Source organism: Lytechinus pictus, chromosome 13, assembly GCF_037042905.1.
Source record: "Lytechinus pictus isolate F3 Inbred chromosome 13, Lp3.0, whole genome shotgun sequence".
Taxonomy (NCBI): Eukaryota; Metazoa; Echinodermata; class Echinoidea; order Temnopleuroida; family Toxopneustidae; genus Lytechinus; species Lytechinus pictus.
Genome location: NC_087257.1, coordinates 2,556,026 through 2,578,310, shown reverse-complemented (window position 1 = coordinate 2,578,310; position 22,285 = coordinate 2,556,026). Strand labels below are relative to the sequence as shown.

At 35.7% G+C, this 22,285-nt stretch overlaps 1 protein-coding gene and 1 long non-coding RNA gene across 2 annotated transcripts; both read left to right on the top strand.

Moving 5' to 3' along the window:
- The first annotated feature begins 3,156 nt into the window (after positions 1–3,156).
- Positions 3,157–7,122, top strand: LOC135156387 (uncharacterized). Its single transcript, XR_010295512.1, has 3 exons — positions 3,157–3,226; positions 6,058–6,160; positions 6,729–7,122. It is a non-coding gene; the product is annotated as an uncharacterized LOC135156387 (long non-coding RNA).
- An 8,568-nt stretch (positions 7,123–15,690) lies between these two features.
- On the top strand, positions 15,691–21,798 carry LOC129274780 (5-hydroxytryptamine receptor-like). The gene is made up of 2 exons (XM_064108489.1): positions 15,691–15,961; positions 17,843–21,798. Exon 2 carries the CDS (start codon positions 18,080–18,082, stop codon positions 19,463–19,465), a length of 1,386 nt encoding a protein of 461 aa, XP_063964559.1. The 5' UTR covers positions 15,691–15,961; positions 17,843–18,079; the 3' UTR covers positions 19,466–21,798.
- The last annotated feature ends 487 nt before the right edge of the window (positions 21,799–22,285 follow it).

Genomic DNA, 22,285 nt, shown 5'->3' with positions numbered 1-22,285 from the left:
TATTTCATTGTTCCATATTTCTTTATCTCTCTTCTAAATTAGAAATGAAGTAGGGTCTATTGATGATAAGAAAAGACCACAGAGTTTTACTATGTACCGTAACCCAGAGAGCTCCCGCCCGCGCAGCGGGCGGGAGCCCAGAAGCTCACAGTGTATTCTACCATTGCCACCGAACAAGGGTGATTTATGGTCTAAATATTTCTCCAAATGAATTGTGAAAACAAAAAGTGTACAATTACCACGATTATATGGATGAAGGTCTAGCGAGTGGCAGATTCCTGACATCTGAGCACAGTCTGGAACCTCAAAAAAACCAAAAGTTCTCTCCTTCTACCCAGTCTCGATCGGCCGTTTTGTTACGATTTTTAACAAAAATGGCCGATCGAGACGGGGTAGAAGCAGAGAACTTTTCGTTTTTTTGAGGTTCCAGACTGTGCTCAGATGTCAGGAATCTGCCACTCGCTAGACCTTCATCCATATAATCGTGGTAATTGTACACTTTTTGTTTTCACAATTCATTTGGAGAAATATTTAGACCATAAATCACCCTTGTCCGGTGGCAATGGTAGAATACACTGTGAGCTTCTGGGCTCCCGCCCGCTGCGCGGACGGGAGCTCTCTGGGTTATATGTACCGGTAATCGGTATCACTTATCAGTACAACAGGAAAACAGACGCATGGGACTGTGATGAGTGAAATGATAACAAAGAGCTTCAGCTTGATTACCTTACACGACGAGTAAACACCTAATTTTTCCAACTTCTTCGTTCGTGGAAAACTTCGAACTTGAGATTTCCGTTGAGCATTTCTTTGAAGGTTGACAGACCTTGTAATTTCTGTTGGACTCAGCTGAGATCCTGAAGAACGCCGAGATTCTGAGGCCGAACCAACAACGGCGCTTTGTTCTTCCACGGCAGCCATGATTCTTCTCTACCTGCAAAACCGCTCGCCAATTAGCTCGCCAATTAGCTCGCGGTCCGTCCCCATCCCTTACTCCGCCTGAGCAGCCGGGCGGTTGGCACCCTTGCCCTGCTGACTGCTAGCTAATATAATCCAAAACTCTCGCAGCTAATCCCAAACTCTCGCTTTAATTTTACTTCCTTTACATCGACATTTTTAAAATGAAAATCTAATTTTGTGATAGATCTTGACCTAATATGAAAAATAAAGTATGATATTCCACCTTTCCCTTTTATTTTATTTTATCACTTATATTGTACTTTCTTTCTTTAATTCTAGCGCTTTCTTATTTAATTTTTCTTTCTTTCTAGCGCTTTCTTATTTAATTTTTCTTTCTTTCTTTCTTTCTTTCTTTCTTTCTTTCTTTCTTTCTTTCTTTCTTTCTTTCTTTCTTTCTTTCTTTCTTTCTTTCTTTCTTTCTTTCTTTCTTTCTTTCTTTCTTTCTTTCTTTCTTTCTTTCTTTCTTTCTTTCTTTCTTTCTTTCTTTCTTTCTTTCTTTCTTCCTTTCTTCCTTCCTTCCTTCCTTCCTTCCTTCCTTCCTTCCTTCCTTCCTTCCTTCCTTCCTTCCTTCCTTCCTTCCTTCCTTCCTTCCTTCCTTCCTTTCTTTCTTTCTTTCTTTCTTAATTCTTTCTTTCTTTCTTTCTTTCTTTCTTTCTTTCTTTCTTTCTTTCTTTCTTTCTTTCTTTCTTTCTTTCTTTCTTTCTTTCTTTCTTTCTTCTTTCTTTCTTTCTTCAATCTTTCTTTCCGATCATTCCTTTCTTGCTTTAATTTCTTTTTTTTTATATATAATTTCTTTATATTTTATTAATCTGTTTCTTTAGATTTCTTTCATTCTTCCTTCTTTTTTTTTTTTTTTGCTGTCTTACTTCTTTCTTTACTTATTTCTTCTCTATTTTTTTTTTAAAGGACAAGTCCACCCCATAAAAAGTTTATTTTAATAAAAGGAGAAAAATCCAACACGCATAACACTGAAAATTTCATCAAAATCGGATGTAAAAAAACAAAGTTATGACATTTTAAAGTTTCGCTTAATTTCACAAAAACAGTTTTATGTACATCCTGGTCGGTATGCAAATGAGGAGACTGATGATGTCATCCACTCACTATTTCTTTTGCATTTTATTATATGAAATATTAAATATTCTAATTTTCTGCTCATTGTCAAGTTAAACAATGGTGAATTCCTCTCTGAACATGTGGATTTATATATGGTTCATTCAAGTTGGTCCTTAATTATTGTCAAATCTGTAAAAAATGAAATATTGTATATAATAAACAATAATTAAAAAACAAAAGTAATAGTTAGTGAGGGACATCATCAACTGTCTCATTTGCATGTCACTGAGATGTGCATATCAATGTTTTGTGACAAATAAGTGAAACTGTAAAATGTCATAACTTTCTTATTTTACAACCGATTTTGATGAACTTTATAACGTTATGCTAATTTTTCTCTCTATTTTATTCAGAGCAACATTTTCTGGGGTGGATTTGACCTTTAAGCAAAACTTTAATAGGCCTATTATGTCATAACTTTAAATTGTTATACATCCGATATCGATGAAATGTTCATTGTTATGCTTGTTTTGATTGTTCTCATTATTATTTAAAGGGGAATCCAGCCTTGGCCATAAAATTTTGTGTTGGGAAGGAGAAAAATAAATCAAACAGAATGGTGAAAGTTTGAAAGAAATCGGACAAGCAATAAGAAAGTTATAGCTGTTTTAAAATTGAGATCACTAATACTATGTAGATTTCAAATTGGCAACTGGCCGGGAAGTAACTTGTGACAAGAGGCAAGGACAACTTTCCCATAGGCCATGTACTTTATTATCAGGATTTGTGGTTTTCTCCTAAGTACCCAATCCCCTGGGGCAGTAATCTAAATATAACCCATGTAGTATATTGTTTTATGTCCTCATGAAAGAAAAATATAATTTGAAATAAAACTTTCAGGAAAAATGACATTTTAGCCACAATATGTATTGGAGTACATGAAAGAGTAGTCCTTGCCTTACATCACTATTGGGGCGTTGCAAGAAAGTTATGTTGCAATTGATTGCAAATCGACTGCAACTTTGCAGCCGATTCCGATCGACTGCAACTAGCAATCAATCGCCAATTTGCGTTGCAAGAAAACGGCTTGCGATTGAACGCAAGTTGCAGCTGATTTGCAGACGATTTGCAGCTGTAAACAGGGTCTGCAGCACAAGACTAGCCGAAAAAGCAAAATATTGGCTTGCAACAATCTTGAACCTGGAAGAGAGTAAGTAGAAAATATTCATTTTTCAGACAATTCTTTCTCCATTATGTATGTTTTTAGAGAATTTATATATTTTAGACCTATGCCAGGGAAAAAATTATTTTGAAAAAAGTGAAAATAAATCTTTATCGCCGGTCGAAATTTCACCTTCAACAAATTTTCTACCGTACAATTTCAATCCCAGTCCCACACTTGACTTTTTGTGTTGGTAATGCACGGTTGTATCAACAACACGGCAGGTCATTGCCGGTGCAGTGCTGTTAAAAATCACCCAGGCAGAAGCAAGTAAATGTGTAGGCTCTAATTATGTATGAAACATCGAAAATGACCTTTAAAGATTATTTTTGTTCCTATTTGAAATGATTTTTTAAGTTATATCGGTTTCAACGGCGAATAGCCATCCAGTAGGCAGTAAATTACAGTCTAGACATTTCCACAAAAAAAAGATTCCTCTCCATTTGTCTCTCTTTTTTTAAGAGTCTGTCTAACGTTACATCGAGCGAAGTTCGTACAGGCCCTACTCCACTTCACTACCGCTACACTACGCTCCACCTACCCGAAATTCGAGACTGGACTCTATCTGATATTCCGAGTGACAAAGGTGGGATTTTATGGGGGGAAAATATAAAATTCATGCAACATCACGATCTTTAAAAACAATTAGGCCTAACTAATATTCTTACTTACACCAAGTTTCACTTTTCCATGCTTCTATCAGTCTCAAAATTGGTGATTTAGAGCCAACATGAAGTTCCTCACACAAATAAATAATTCGCTGCCGTATCGCGCGTGCATGCAATGTTTTGAAATCTGCAGCGAATTATTTATACGTGTGAGGAACTTCATGTTGGCTCTAATTCTAAATCACCAATTTTGAGACTGATAGAAGCATGGAAAAGAAGTGAAACTTGGTGTAAAGTAAGAATATTAAATTCAATTGTTTTTAAAGGTCGTGATGTTGCATGAATTTTATATTTTCCCCCATAAATTCCCACCTTTGTCACTCGGAATATCAGATAGAGTTCACGGTCTCGAAGTTCGGGTAGGTGGAGCGTAGTGTAGCGGTAGTGAAGTGGAGTGGAGCCTGCACGAACTTCGCTCGAGGTAGTCTACCGTTAACCTCCCTTTTTATGACTTTCCTTGGCCTGGCCTGGGATAAAGTGAAAATTTTGCTGTTTCGACTTTTGTCTTTGGAGGATTAAAAAAAAAATTATTTATTATTATTATTATTTTTTTTTTTTTGGGGGGGGGTTCTCCAGACTCCGTATATCTCGCCAGACAAGAAAAAGAAACAAAGGTATAGGGGGTCTACATGTATTGGGCTACTTTTCAGAATCTATTGTCCACATCTGCCACATTCTTGGGGAAGTTTTGACATTGAATAGGATGTTGCCTGCCCAGGGCTCTTTTTAAATTTCTTACGGGCAGATTGCACAAGAGGTTCTTTGCAAGGACAGTATTTGTGTCGTTGATTTGTAATGATGTGCCGTATGAGTCACATTTTTAATATCCATCTCATATAAATATAAAAAGATATACATGTAAATACATTTATTTTTTAGATTTAATATGTAGATCTACTATGCCAGGGGGAGGTACTTAGATTTGGTTTGGACAAAGGTGTGCGGCTGTAAGTTCGAAACCCGTACCCATATTTACAGGTCATTTTGGCTAAAAAGGTACCCATTATTAGGGATTCATTACAGGGGCGGATCCAGGATTTCCAAAAGGGGGGGGGGGGCACATTTTCGCCTGGAAAAACTTGACAAGCAAAAAAAAAAAAAGGTTATCGCCCAAAATGTAAGGTCATTTTGTATTTGCACCTAAGACATTGGAGTAGAATATGGACCCATACGCCATGTTTAGGGATTTCTTCAAAAAAGGCGACCCATTCCTGTGGCATATCTCCATATGCCTTATCTCGTGAGTACCCCCCCCCCCCCCCCCCCGGGCTACTATGTAGCTGACTCTTGATTTTTATGCAAGCACATGAGGTGCTATATAGATGACAGATTTTTTTTCACTTTAAATTGTTAAATGGATGATTACAATGCTTTTCCAGGTGCTTTCAGTTAAAGGGTGTCTCATATGGTGCATCATTATTAATATTGAATGCATAATCATGATTTTTTTTTTACATCCTTTTACATCAAGCACAATTCTTGGGGGGGGGGCATATGGCATATGGTCCCCCTTGACATTTTTCAGAATAAATCTGCCACTCAAAATTTTATTCCCGCACCGCTGACTGACGTTTTACTTTCAAGTCTCACACAACTTTTGATACTAAATTTGCCATTCCCAGGTACAGGGTCAGGAAATTTTGCAACATCATGTTTGTTTAAGTACATGTCAGACAAAAACATGATTACATGTACAAAGTCAATATTCATAACTGGGTAATTTTTTTTTATTGACAATAGTAATTTAATGTCACTGATGAACTTTGTCTTGAAAATAACAATAAAAAAAAAATTAAGAAGTTAAGAAAAAATATTTTAAAAAAAACATGAATTGAAAGAAATTTATTTTGATACCAGATTTTTTACAGTACAGTTGTTAGGATTGCTCCAGAAAGGAATATGTACACCAAAGTTTGGCATTCTATTACGAGCTTTTTTAGTAAATTAAAGCAAAAGGTATGATTTCATAATTTTTTTAATTGCGCCGCCCATGGCTGAGGAACCATAGTGCCCCTCCTTAGGCCAGAAGTGACTTTAATCAAAACACCCTTGGACTACTATAATGATTAACACACTGGCAACTGAGCTTGTATATTAATTTCATGAATATGTTTTATCTCTTTGCTTTTTGCTTTTAATTGCTTACTACAGTTATGACAAAGAAGTCTGGAACCTCAGAACCACCATAACTGTGTCTGCTACAATGTGTGTTCTTCCAACCAGCTGATTGATTCATTTTATCAACTCTTGAATGGTAGGTTACATGTAATTGTAAACTGTATTATTATTAATAATTCACCATGATCGTAATGCGGATGGGGGTGAAAACTGTACACATTGACCCAAGGATAATGCAAAATGAAAAAGGCTAACACAAATCTCTATCTTGACTGGACTTCTCAGCAATGAAGACATCCCATTGATGGGGGGAGGGGAGGGGGTGGTTGTGCTCATCCAAGGTGTACTGTATGAAAGTGTGTATTTTGCTTACATTGATTTAATTTATTACATATTTTAATTTCCATGATTCTTTTATTTGGGGAAAAACAATCAGTTCACACTTTTTTTATATTACATCATGGCAAATTGCCAATTACTATGGTCTCAGGAGTAAGCCACTATCCCTCTATCATATCATCATTTGGGTGCAAACAAGGCCCTTACCAGCAGACATAGGGGCATTTCTGCACCGATGGGTGCACAAAAATGTTTTGCTAAGGGCGTTCTTGCACTGAAAGGACAAAATTTGAACTAACCCAAGCTACATGTATGTATAGTTATGGGCTTGCATTATTTCCCATATTATTATTTTTTATGAACAGGTTGATTATCAGAACTGAATTCAGAGCTGCTCCTGTCTGTAGTAACATCATTATAAGAGTGGACTTCAGAATGAGGGCGTTGCTTGTTTAAAAACTTCACTCCATGGAGCTCTCCAAATTTATCTCAAATTAGACTGCTTCTGGAAACCAGATTTGTTCCTTCAAGCAGAGACGATTGTGGCTTTCCTGACTGGACTTCTATGGATTCTTCATGCCAACCTTAAGGACTGTGGTCTTCTGCATGAGACACATCAATTTCAAACAAGACATTCTGTGGTGAAACACTTGATGAAGATGATATTAAATTTTTATTTCATATAACTGAATCTCAGAAGTAATTCCTCGAGAGCAAGAAACATTGAAAAATGAAAATTAAAGGTCCATCAATAATGAATGTCTTGAGCAGTGTTCTTTTTTGTGCACAGATCAATGGATCTTTTCAAGTCCAAGCAGGGATGTAGTCAATGCTGACCTCGAGGCAACATTTTGCTGGCCTTGGTCCGAGTCACTGTACAGAATCTATGGGAAGTTCTCTCAAGCTGCCTCATGACTCTGAAGAATCAGCCTCGACCTCATCCCTGTATGCAAGTGTGATATATATCTACGATGCAATCTCATGATTAAAGAGAGAGAAACAAGAGAGCTTCAGATTTTGAAGTGTAGCAATCTCCTGAAATGTATGTTTTATTTGAAAATCAAACTAAAATAACTTAATTGGGCATGTTATTCATTATGATATGTATGAATGAAAGCATTTAAGCAATTTAGTGCTCTTGCAAAACATATTCTGAGTTGTATTTACTGCAAACGCTCAGATATATTGATAAGCATTTGCCAGTGCATGAAGTGTTTTTAATAAAGAGTGGCTTTTGTGCCTATGGAGAGTTATTATTTCTTCAACATTTCTTCATACAAATTATTTCAGAAATCACAATTTGAATATTCCATGACCTCTGATAACAAGAGCAGAATATTTTTGGTTATTGACACACTTTATAATGATATTAGGAGAGAATGTACTGAAATTGTGTGAAAATAATGGCATAATTGCTGAAGAGGCTTATAAAGATTGAAAATAACATTATTTCAAGTTTTTCTAGAAAAAAACCCATGGAAAATTGAAAATGGCATAATTTACACAAGTTTTCAACAACAACAACAACAACAAAAAATTTTGCAGAATTTTTAGTACACAAGCCTATGGACAATCAATTGAACGTAAATCGAACGCAAATTTTGCGCATCCTCCAAAATCTTACATAAGTTACGTTTGATTTGCAATCAATTGCAAAGCTTGCGCTTGATCTACGTTCAATTGATCAAACGCAACTTCTTCTTGCAACAGGATTGAACGTAACTTGCGTTCAATTGCAGATTTGCGTTTAATCGGAGGACTTACGCTCAATTTTGGGAGTTGCGTTCGATTTGCGTTCAATCGCAAGTTTCTTGCAACACCCCATATGACATCCCATATGCGGCCAATTTGAAGTCTCCATGGGTATAGTGATTACCAATATTTACAACTTTTAAAAATTCATAACTTTCTTGTTGTTTGTCCAATATTGTTCAAACTTTCACCTATCAACTTGTCTGATTTTTCTTTTCCTTATAAAAACAAGTTTTCATTTGGGTTGGATTCCCCTTTAAACCAACTTTTTGTTGAGGTGGACTTGTCCTCAACATCTGAAAGGTTGTAGTATAGTGATAACCTGTTACCACTTCAAATGGTTCAACACTTAAAATGTTGGATTCAGCCTGCAAGTTCTTACATTTGGAAAAGGTGTATGTTGTAACCCTTACACGCGTGCCTTTAAGGTTATCCAAATTTAATTGAAGAAAATAAATAAATGAAGGAGAGAGGTCGAAGAAGATGATAGAGGCATCTGAAGCCATGCACACGAATCGGCAAGTGTGTTTGTTTGACAATTATCTCGGGGGGGGGGGGGCATTAGCTGCGGAAGCATAAAATTTAGGGGGGCGGGGACGGAAAAAATATTTTCACCCGAGTTTTCCGAGTCAGCTGCTAAAAGCTGTTGTTCATATTTTTTGTTTACGGGGATCTACACTAAAATCTGCATGCAGTTTTAAGTATACATCTTAGTTTTTCTTACAAACATGATGATATATTCGGCAGGCGCATTTAAAGGATTTTGCACCCCGGCCGTGCGTGGACCCTACCTGATTTTGGTGCCATATGTACTTTTCGAAAAATGGTACCCCCATGAACATGAATGATAAACAGGATAATATTAATTAACCTTTTATGAGAGCGCGAAGCGCGAGCTGAATTTTGTTGATAACCTGACCTAAAACTTTGACATTCTAAGCACTTTGGGTTATCAAGCAGGATGGGTATCTTATTTAAACAATTGATGTGAACATTTTTGGCATTCTGAACTAAAATTTAGACATTTTAAGCACTTTTGATAATCATGAACAGACTGGACAGAATCTTAACTATGAACATGCGAGCCCGGAGCGCGAGCTGAAAATGTTTGATATAGATCCGGCCCAAAATGTTGATATTCTAAAGCACTTTTTGTCACCATGAACCGGGATGGGTATCAATCTAAACAATGCAAGCGCGAAGCCCGAGCTAAAAAAATAATAGATTTTTTTTTACCTTAAATTTTGACATTCTAAGCACTTTTGATCATCATGAGTGGGACTGGAATCTAACTAAACAGTTTATGCGAGCGCGTAGCGCGAGCTCAAAATTTTTATTATTCCAACCCAAAACTGGACTTTCTAAGCACTTTTGTGACTATGAACAGGTTATCTATCTAAAAAAAATTGATGCGAGCACGAGCTGGAAATTTTTGGTAAATTTGACCTAAAATTGAGACATTCTGGGCACTTTTGGTAATCATGAACAGAATGGCTTTTTAACTAAACATTTTATGCGAGAGCGAAGCGCGAGCTAAACATTTCTGATATTCCGACCCAAACCATAAAATTCTAATGCACTCACTGTGACCATAAACTGGATGGTATCTATAATTTAAACAATTGGTGCGATATTTGATATCATTCCAAAGATCTTAAAGGACAAGTCCACCCCAACAAAAAGTTGATTTGAAAAAAGGAAAAAAATCCAATAAGCAAAACACTGAAAATTTTATCGAAATCGGTGTGCAAATTGGCATACTGATGACGTCAACCACTCAATATTTCTTTTGTATTTTATTATATGAAATATTCTAATTTTCTCCTCCTTGTCAAGTGAAACAAACTTTTATTTCTCCCTGAACACGTGCAATTACCATTATTTTAACAGTTTATGCACAGCAAAATCTGTGGTGTTAACCGGTGTACATAGAGGACCACACCAGTTATTTTACACCGGTGTTAAATTGGTGGTGTTAGTTTTACACCTATAGGTGTTATTACAACACCTATGGTTGTTACATTTACACTCTTTTGTGTTATGTTCAATCTCTAGGGTGTTATTTTAACACCTCAGGGTGTGGTCCTCTATTAACACCAATTGGTGTCAGTTTTAACACCACAGTTTTTACAGTGTGGTTAAGTTAAGTTGGTCCTTATCGTCAAATCTGTAAAAATTGAAATATTGTATTATTCAAACAATAAAAAACAAAAGAAATAGTGAGTGATGGACATCATCGACTCTCTCATTTGCATATCGCTGAGTTGCACATTGAACTGTTTTGTGAAAAATAAGCGAAATTTTAAAATGTCATAACTTTCTTATTTTACATCCGATTTTAATGAACTTTGCAGCGTTATGTTTGTTTGATTTTTCTCTATCGATTCGAATCAACAATTTTCTGGGGTGGACTTGACCTTTAAAATGGTACCCTACGTGATATGAGTATGGTTTACATGGAGGTGCAATGTCTGTTTCCTTTTTTCTCTCTTTTCAAATTTCTTCATGACCAAATTCCATATTCCTTATTTTACTTGTTTCTACTACCTTCCTTTCCTTTATCATATTCCCTTTTTATATCTTTCTCTTCAATTCTCTTGCAATACTCCCTTTCTTAGTCACAGTAGTAAACTTAATTGAATTGAATTTTTTTTCATACTTCACAAAATATATAACAAAACATATTTTTTTATAAAAGAAATACATTTGATTACACAGAAAATGCAGAAGAAATCTGTCCCTTAAGAAATGAAAGCCATTGTAATTAGCAAGAGATGATGAGACTTGATGGACCTTTTATCACTATTCAAATTCAATTCAAATTCAAATTCAAATTCAAATTTATTTATTTCACTTCCATCAAACAAAAACGAATTGTATACCATATATAAACATAAATATTTGTATCCGTTGCAAACAAAATTAATGATACATATGTTGTGAAAAAAACCACTTAGACAATTTGGGCAACACATTGTAGGTTTTAAATATGTATACTATTTTTCAATAGAAATTAAATTAAGATGGAAATGGAGGGACCCACTAAAAAGCAATGCTTGTACAATGTGGGCCCCTCAAGAAATAGATAACACAACAAATAACAAAATAACAAAGTATAAATACAGATAATCAAATGAGAAAAAAATGAATAAATGAGAGGGAAATACTCACAAAATAAATACAAAGTTATCAAAAATATATAGTTTGATAAAGGACAAAACAACCCGTCCTAAAAATATCTACCCTTCCCCACCCCCCCCCCCCCCAGAAAAAGATAAGAAAAAAGGGGAGAATGCCCTGAGAAGATGGATGGGTGCTGCTGTACGTAGATAGAACACATGCCGTCGTGGACTCAAGCAAACTGGATTCAATGATGTGTATAAAAGGAGAAAAATATGTAAAATAACCTGGAAAGAATATAATGCACGAAAAATGTGATTGATGCCGTAAACAAATAATCGGTAGGATTATTATCTTTCACCATAGGAAGTCCACTTAATCACTGAGCGCTATTAGACTTTTCAGAATACCAAAAGAATACTAGGGCGCGCGGCGCATCCTTGCCAAATAAGGAAATAAGTGACTTTACTGAATACCAAAAAGCTAATTGACCACTAATTGAGTGCTAATTGTGCTTTCAGATTATTTGTTTACTTCGGTTGATATCATTATCTTTTGCGGCAATTAATGATTCGTATATACCCTTTTCTCTGATAAATTAATAATTTGTTTCTCAAAAACGAAGCTAAAACTGTCCCTCCCCTTTTTATAAACTAAAAATCAAAACAAAACAAAGCAATAAAAAAAGGTTATTATTAACTTCGAGCAGCCACTCGCAGAGAACAAGCAGGGGTGGTTCTACTAATTTTTTTATTTATTATTTTTTTGCGGGGGCGGCTTGAGAAATTTAATAACAACAACATGAACATTGTAATGCATCGGTATATCCATGCATCATGAAAGATGCTCATGGCGCAATAAAGGAAGGTGAAGAAGAAGAAAATGGAAACCTACTAAAAAAAGGGGGGGGGCAATACTTGCTTAAAAGCTTGTGTGAATACCCAGGTTTTCAGGGAACTTTTGAAAGTGGTGAGATAAGATGTCTTTTGGAAGATTATTCCATAGGAATGGCCTAACATGATGAAAATTAGTGATCGACCCCCATTAATTTGTGGTGCAGTAAGTAATTAAGGATGAACTAGCAGACCTAAATGATGGTTGTGAAAGGAGTTGGTTTATTCAATACAATGAAAATTATCTATAACGGGTAAAGCAGCTAGCCTATAAGACAATATACTATTATGATGAGCATATACAGCGACTGAGCGAAACAAAAGTCACATAAGAATTCGTTTTCATCTACATGTGTACATATTAAAACGCAAGGGGGGGCTGTTTATCAGGAAATGGGTTTGTACTACATTGTTAAAAAAAACCTGATTTTACAGAAAAAAACAGAAGACTTGCAGAAAGCAATAACAGAATCATTCTGTAAATACATAAAACAGGAATTTTCTGCAATTTAACAGTGAGAGCAGGTCTGTTTAAAAAGGGGAAAAGGGTGTTTTATTTAAGGAAATTTGTAAGGTTCCAGACACCAAATACCAATTTCCTGAAATTTTACATGATATAAATTATGTAAGATTACGCAATCTTGTAAGATCTGCTGCAGGAACTTCTTTCATTTTAAGGATAATTTTTCTAACAGTGTATTGTTACTCTCTCCAAGCATTTTTATTTTTCAACAGCGATATCCTCATAATTTAGAGACCTTTTGACGTAGCAATGTATATTTGAACCTGGCAGGGAATGGGGTCTTAATATCAACCCTTAAAATATTACGAGGGAATGTGGCGACCAGGGAGAATATTTCTGAAGTGAAACCCATGGCCATGGGAAGCAGGGGTACTGGGGTGCTAAAGTACTCAAAAGATTGTCCCAGGAGTGCTACGTGTATTATTCTCCATAGACAGCACCCACATTGAACTGTGGTAGGAGTGACCACTAGTGACCACTAGCGTACCTACGCGGGGGCACTAGCGTACCTACAGGGGGGGGGGCAGTCTGCCCCCCCTGACGAGTCACAACCAATGCAAAAAACGTATACATGCCCCCCCCCCCCTGACGAGCTTGAAAAACCTTTTTTTGCCCCCCTGACGAGGTTGAAGAACTTTTTTTGCCTCCCCTGACGAGCTTGTAGACCCCTTTTTTTTTTTTTTTTTTTTTTTTTTTTTTTGCTTGTCAATTTTTTTTTCTGGTACGAAATTCTTTATATGTGATTGAAGACCTTTTTTTTTTGGGCTTGTCAAATTTTTGGCGGACGGTTTTGCTCCCCCCCCCCCCCTGTGGAAAATCCTAGGTACGCCACTGGGTGTGACCACCATTCTGTGTTGAAACCCTCCTTTTTCCTTGTCAAATTTCTTGGGACCAAAACGATCTTCATTTTGTAGTGAAATCCTTTTTTTTCAAAATTTACTTCAGCACCCATGCAGCACAAAAAAGTCGCTCCCCTTGTGAAACCTAGCATAATTATATAGCACTATTTTTTAGAAACTTCCAAATAAATAAACTTCTGCAACATCGATAAATTACTGATTGGGATATTATTCAACATGGATGATGGGCTGCAAAATATAACATGACCCCTTGATCGCTGCCCAGTATATACACATAAGACAAAGTCTGCAAAATAGAGTAATGTTGAGAATAGAGTCAAACCATCCTTCATGTTGAGTCATTTATGAGGCGGGGGGGGGGGTGGAATCGCCATGAAATTATTGGTGATATGACAAAAATATTGATTTGCTCTGCCCAATAATTTTGAAAAAAAAATTATTTGAAAAATATCATGATATCCAATGCAAAAGTGATTGTGTTTTAAAAAGCATCTGAAAGCGCTATAAAACCATCTGACTTGACAAAAAATATTATTCACGTGCAATTTTCTGTATATTATTTGGCAAGCAGACCGCGCCGAAAGTTTGGATATTGTTTTTACCCTCTCCCGCCATGTATAGATCGATAACCCTGACTCTTAACTATATTTTAAAAATAACTTTTGCCTCGGTCATGGAAAATGTAGCGACATAGCATTCTATATTTAAAAATATATTATTATTAATTCATAAAGAAAATGGAGCGCTTTGGCAATGACAAGGACAGGTTTCATGGGGTTAGAGTTCTAGGCATAACTTCCATTTTACGGCATTGGTCAGTTAGTATTGCTATATTCGTGTACATTGATGAAGTAGGGAGCTTAATTTGATAAAAAATTTGCAAGCTGTCTACTGTATTGCAGGAGATAATTGACATAATGGGCGTTGCAAGAAACTGGCGATCAATTGCAAGTCTATATTTTTGTTTCCTAAATCAAACATAATCATGCAATAATTACAAATTTGTGATTGCTAATCTTACAAATTTGTGATTGCTAAATTTGTGATTGCTAATCTGCTTCATGAAACAAGGAATGCACTGGCGTACCTACGGGGGGGGGGGGCACAACCCATGCAAAGGACGTATCCCTGCCCCCCCCCCCCCTGACGAGCTTGAAATACCTTTTGTTGTCCCCCTGACAAACTTGAAGACCTCTATTGCCCCCCCCCCCCCTGACGAGCTTGAAGCCCTTTTTTTTTTTTTTTTTTTTGCTTGCTTGTCAAATTTTTGGCGGATGGTTTTGCCCCCCCCCCCCGTGGAAAATCCTAGGTACGCCACTGAAGGAGTGTAATCTGATTTGCTACAGATAAAATTGATCAGTCAGTCGTAAAAGAATATTTGCGACTGATTGCAAATATTTTCTTGCAACATCCCTAATACTCGCAGTATAAGATTAGATGTTCCTACATGTCTTAGAACCGCGATCGATGGAACAATTAAAGTTGTGACAGTAAAGTCGCCGCCCCCACCACAACACACCTGCCCAACATAAGCTGCTTATTTTTGGTTGGTTGATATTTGGCTGTGCTTATACACAGCAAAAACTGTGGTGTTAACCGGTGTACATAAAGGACCACACCAGTTATTTTACACCGGTGTTAAATTGGTGGTGTTAGTTTTACACCTATAGGTGTTATTACAACACCTATGGTTGTTACATTTACACTCTTTGGTGTTATGTTCAATCTCTAGGGTGTTATTTTAACACCTCAGGGTGTGGTCCTCTATTAACACCAATTGGTGTCAGTTTTAACACCAAGCTTTTACAGTGTATGTTTTCTACAGATGAAATTCGATTTTCGTACTTATACAATGAATTTTAATATATTATGTGTTTTTCAACTGTGCTGTTATCATTGTATAAGTACGAAAAATTGAAAGTGGAAGGTATGTGAATGCTATCATGTTCAAGTTTGACAATTAAAATTAAAAGTATTCTATCCATAATGGAACTGCGAACACTGAATGAATCCTTTTCGCTCCCTGCGTTTTTGTGAAGGGCAGGAATTCACTATTACCCTTTAAAAATATTTTGCGTAACGACATTCATACCTATACCCTTTGTCAAATATTTGCTTTGTGGGTATCTGTAGCCGAATCACAAATTGTAGAATGCACAAAGGCTTTAGCAAACACATTGTTATAAATATGTTATCATGTTCATGGTCACAATCCAAGCGTCTTTATTGCATGATTTTCGTAGCGAAGCCATTTTCTAGATCCGGTTTATTGCTTGTTACAAAGTGGAATTAACGGCCGTGCTTGTCGACCAGGTCAAAAGTGTAACCATTAATTTTGCTTCTTCTTTGATCTTATGACATCGTACATAAATGGATGACTGGCGCATATTAGCTGTATATAAAGGAAAAAGTAAGACCTAAAATGACTACGAAGTCACATGATTATGACGGTAAGAACATACTGTTTATATATTACAGTTTTTGTCTATAATTCGCCAAATTTGTTAAAGCCAATTTGAGTACATATTTTCTTCTAATCATTTAGCATGAATAAAGATATATAAATGGTAGATATGATATAGATCGAAGTAAAAAAGGAAGTAGATAGATAGATAGATAGATAGATAGATAGATAGATAGATAGATAGATAGATAGATAGATAGATAGATAGATAGATAGATAGATAGATAGATAGATAGATAGATAGATAGATAGATAGATAGATAGATAGATAGATAGATACACTGTCTGACTGTTAGAAAAAAAATTACGGAAGAAAACAAAACAACAGATTTTACAGAATGGAAATAACCATATCATCCTGTAAATTGTTATAACAGGAAAAAAAAATTACAGCAATTTCTCTACAAATTTACCATGTTTACAGAACGAATCTGTTTTAAAAAGAGAAAACAGTTGTATGACAACAAATGTGTATAGTTACATACCCAAATACCAATTTTCGGTAATTTTACACAAATGCATGTAAGATTACCCACTGTAGTAAGATTACAGGTGTTCTCGAGACTTTGGTGCAGGAATTTTTGTTTTAAGTAGACATTTTCTAACAGTGTACATAGATAATTAGATAGATAGATAGATAGATAGATAGATAGATAGATAGATAGATAAATAGATAGATAGATAGATAGATAGATAGATAGATAGATAGATAGATAGATAGATAGATAGATAGATAGATAGATAGATAGATAGATAGATAGATAAATAAATAGACAGATAGATCGAGTAGGTAGAAGAGGAAAGATGTAGCGAACTGACAAATATGTTGTTACTATATACACGTTTTCTATTTGTTTCAAAGGAGATGTCGGGATAGTGGTTGGTTTGTTTCATCAGAAAGGGGGGGGGGGTGTATCCCGGTATTACTCCCTTGCTATTTACAAGGGCTATATACTGCTGTGTAAACTTATATAATGGATGTCTAAGTATATACGATGTGACATTATCATGTTTATTTTTTCTGAGACATCAAAGTCCTGAATAATTTTGATCACATTAATATTTTCACAATTCTCTTCCTCTTTTAAACAAAATTCCTGAAACGAAATAAGATATACGGTAATTATTATGAGTACTCCCCTCGTCCTCTTTTATAATTCATCCAAGCTATATGCCTTCAAAAATCAAACTATTATAAACATTATAAAGATCCGATACAATAGAGGGATCCACTGAAAAGCAAATAGTTGTAATATGTGGACCTCTCAAATAAGATATACGGTAATTATTCTGAGTACTCCCCTCGTCCTCTTTTATAATTCATCCAAGCTATGCCTTCAAAAATAATGTTCAACCAATACCGAATGCAATACTTTGTCTTTACTGGGCAGGGGTGGTTTGTCATGGGGCTGGTCGGGCCGGGCGTATCCTGGATTTTCCAAACGGGGGAAATTTTGTTCAAAGGCTTTGACAGGCGAAAAAAGAGGTTTTTGCTCCCGAATCATGATTAACCTATATGTCATCACCCCCCCCCCCCTCCCAGAAAAATGGATAACATGCAAAAAAAAATTGCTTTACAGTATTTCATTTTGAACAAAACAAAATAAATGGTAAATGACATTTGCAAATGGGGTTATATACAAAAAATGTAAATCGAGTTAAGTATGACATTTTTATACCATAGTTTTAACAAAGTATCATATAAAATCAAACTATTATAAACATTATAAAGATCCGATACAATGGAGGGATCCACTGAAAAGCAAATAGTTGGAATATGTGGACCTCTCAAATAAATCATAAGGCCGGTCAAAAGGCTATAGCGAGAAAAAAGTTCTAACAACCTATTTTTTTTTTTAACTTACAGATACTCATCTGTGCCTGCTGACACCCTATTAAAGATTCCATCAAGATAAATTTATGTTCATGCACATCGGAGTACCTGAAGCGTACATCCCATGTGATATCTTCAAAGAGTTCAAGTCGGCAATTCTACACAAGAACGTAAATATTCATATCCCGGGCAATATCATTACTGACAGGCGTACAGGTGGACAAGTCGAAGGCTTATACTAAGCGATCGAACCATCGATCATCCATCATAATGGCGGATTTCAATTCTGTTTCTTCTGGAACAGCTGAAGGAATATGGTATCACAACATTACTCTTTGCAATGTTACATTCTTCGTTGAAAAAGGCGACTTCATTCTTCAAGACTACCCTACCCGTGTCGTCTTAGCTTTCATAGTTCTTCTCATCTTCCTCATCGGCACCCTTGGCAATCTCTTCGTCGTCGCCGCCGTCGTCCTCTGCAGGCGTCTTCAGAACAAGACAAATGTTTTCGTCGTCAATCTGGCTGTTGCAGATTTCTTAACTGCTATGTTCCTTCCTGTTCATGCTTCCACACTCCTAAGTAAATCAAGTTGTTACATCCCTGATCTGCTCTGTCAGTTTGTAGCAGCGGCCACAATGACCACCCTTGGTTGTAGTATAGTAACCCTGGCAATGGTGGCTTTCTATCGCTTCACCGTCCTATACACCGTCTTACAGCCAACACCAAAATTCACCAACACATTCAGCAGCCGTAATGTTGCGCTAATGGTTGCATTCGCTTGGCTTTATCCGATTATTCTCATGTTCATTATACTTCCGTTTGACGTTGGATCTCTTGGTTATGCCATCCAGTATAAAGTATGTGCGCAAAATACAGCCAGTCATGACTCGGACTATCTAACCCTGATAGTTTGTCTCCTCGTTCAGATTCCAGCCTTCGTCGTCATCATCGTCTGCTACTTCTATATTTTTAAAATGTTCAGTCGTCACCAAAGAGAAATGAACGCCATGATGGCGCCCTCTCCCTACAGGCAATCCTCTACCTTGTCAAACAGGGAAAGTAATATTACAATCATAGAGGACATACCGATTGAAGATCCGCAAGTGGCTAGTAACGGGAACATCAACATAGGTTTCGATGATTGCGACGGTACGAAAGCGGCGCCCCCTGACGATCTAGAAGTCTTAGCCGAACGTTTTGACGCAGAAGAGCTTCCTGAAGACAATCAAGATGTTATGAAAAACGAAGAGCATTCTCCCAAATCTCTAGAATTGTCGAGCGTGAATCGCAGTAAGACCACTGGATCATCGACCAGCTCGGTTCAAAGAAGAGCTAAGCTAAACACTGTCGACACTCTAGCCAGAGAACAGGAGATTATTCGCTTCAGGCAACAACGTCAGATAACCATCAATCTTTTCATCGTTGTCTGTGTCTATACCATTTGTGTGATGCCATCAGCCATCATCTTCCCTATACCATCCACGGGTCCAGCTATTCCTTGGCTTACTATTCTCATTCTGCTCAACTCTTGTGTCAATCCAATCATATATGCACTGAGGCATCCCACCTTTAGCGAAGTTTTGAAATGCATGGTGAGATGTAGGTACAGAGAAATTCCTGAACCGTCATCCTTCCTGAGATCGTTTTCTAACTAGCCACCAAGATACTGCATGACATTATACAAAAGGCAAATTATCCAATCGACTGTTCATTATGCTTTGACCAGTTTCCCAGAAAATGTTTCGTATAATATATCTGCTGTTAAATTAAAACTAGGTTCGACAATTCTGAATGTAACTAAAACAGTCAAATTTCTAGTTAGAATTTTAGATGATAAATTAACTTTTACTAATCATCGTTTACATATTTTGTAACAAAATATCCAAAAGTGTAGGAATACTGTGTAAATTGAAATCCATATTACCTGAAAAGAATTTAATTATGCTATATACAAATATAACTCTTTGATTCTACCTTATATTAAATATTGCAACATAACATGGGCCAGTGTTGGAATAACTAAATTGGATTGTATCCACAAACTCCAGAAAAAAGCACTACGCATTTGCACCAATTCTCCATATCTGACACCATCAGGGCCATTATTTTTTAGATTAAAAACAATGACAGTCTACGATATTCATAAATTTAAGATTGCTACACTTATGCACGCAGTTAGATATAGATATGCTCCTATTAATATCATCAATCTTTTTCAATATAACTACGACTTTCACCGATACAATACTCGCTCTGCTAATAGCTTTCATTACCCTAAAACAGCTTCAACCTTAATTCTGAACTCTTTTAAATTTACCGGACCACGAATCTGGAATGATCTCAATGTATGCCTTTTTTCATGTTCAACTGTTTCTTCGTTTAAATGCAAACTCAAAAAGATAATTATTAGTAACTATTTCTAATTCGAATTCAAACTCAGTTGGTAGAGTGTCCGTCTCACAACCGGGAGGTCGGGGGTTCAAACCCCGGCCGCGTCAGACCAAAAGACGTTAATAGATGGGAGTTGCTGCTACCCTGTTTGGCGTTCAACGATTAAAGGGATAGAACCTCGTCGATCTGGCGCTGCACAGGGGCTGCCGGGCCCACGATCAATTGGGCAAAGCAAATTTTCGGAGTATTTCATTTCATTTCTATTTCGAACAATAAAATATGGATTTTCATAATTTTCATTTTTTTTCATTTTAAGTCGGAAAGGAGGAAACGGTTAGCAAGGGGTTTGACTCGAAAGGATGTGAATATATAGTTAGCCTTCTCTATCAGTTGTTTTATGGAAACTATTATCATTCATATTTTGTTTCATTTTAAATAAAATTCTAACAAAAAAAGTAAAAGTTTCACGACCAAGAAAAAATAGAGAAAACGAAAGAGTGAAATATCATATTATTTTACATATAATCTATGTCACAATATATCAAACATAAGAATTTGCATTTAAAATGTGAATATTCTTTCTCACTCGCTCTTATCTGTTCAGAACTTTTCCTCTTTATGCCATTATATGACCCCTCATTTTTTCTGGGGGGGGGGGGGGGCTCCTGTAGAAGGAAGCTGAGTAATCATAGATAACTTAGATAAGTTAATTCAAATAAATATAGCAATAGCAAACCAAAAAAATTAAGCAAAACATTAAGCATTTCATGAGAATTGAATGCTTAATAGAAATATATTTTAGTTTCACAATTCACATTCGCTTGAAAAGATGCCACTCAATTACTATATCTTTTGAATGTTAACTTTGAGATAAAGCCGTTGAAAAAATGTTAAGATCGAAAAGGCAGTTTTCTAATAGTTTTTTGTCATCTTGTATGTTTTCAATATTCTTGAGTTGCAAACATATATGAGTACTTGGTTAGGGTGTGATTGTTTCCAAATCGTGCCATTTTCTATTTCTATAAATGTTACGACACTTGTTTTTCATATTATTTAAACAATGCACGTTATTTTTTTATATTATTCGTGATACTACATTTTCTGAGAAATATAGGGTCATATCAGTAAAGTATCGATATTGTTCAGTTAAACATTACAATTTATGGCAAGCTATGTATGTACAACCTCTCTCAAGTTTGTACTCCTGGACGATTTTTAATGACTTTTGTGTTTCACTTTTTTTTTCTTTTTAGTCATTGGACTCCTGTATTTTTTATTTATTTTTTCTCTTTTGTAATTAAACTTTTTTTTCTTTTAATGTTTTGAGACTATTTGTATTTAATGTTATGTGTAGATTGTAACCTTGTAGTAAAGACAAACATTATTACATGTTCATTTTGTAGAGACTTTAACAATGGCATTCACATTCACTCATGTGACATTCATAATACATGCCAATGTCCTTTTCCTAGATGTATTCATTCTGTTTTTCCTTATTTTGAGATAAATGATGATGAATTTATTAATATGCATCATTATGACAACAATCATCTTTATAGTAATCAAGATTTGAATAAATTGTATACTACTTTTAATGCAAATGAAGACTATGAATTTGACTTGGATATTGAACTTAACTGTAAATATTTCTCAGATGATCAATTTGTAGATAGTTTTAAATATATAAATAGTAGTTTTAGTATTTTACATTTCAACTCTCGTAGTTTAAGTAAAAAATTTGATGCAATATTAGAATATTTATCCACATTATCGTTTAACTTTTCTGTATATGGATTTTTCAGAAACCTGGATTAATAGCAATACGCCCCTCTTATTCGACATAGATGGTTATACATTTGTTAATTCTGATCGTTGTCAAGGGAAAGAAGGAGGGGTAGCTTTACTGATTTCTGATTCCTTAAATTATGTTGTTCGGACAGATTTACTAAGTTCCCAATGTTACGAATAACTTTTTATTGAAATATCATTTCAACACACTAAAAATGTTATTGTAGGTATTATTCATAGAAAACCCTTATCAAACATAATTGAGTTTACTGAATATTTTGAAGATTGTCAAAAAA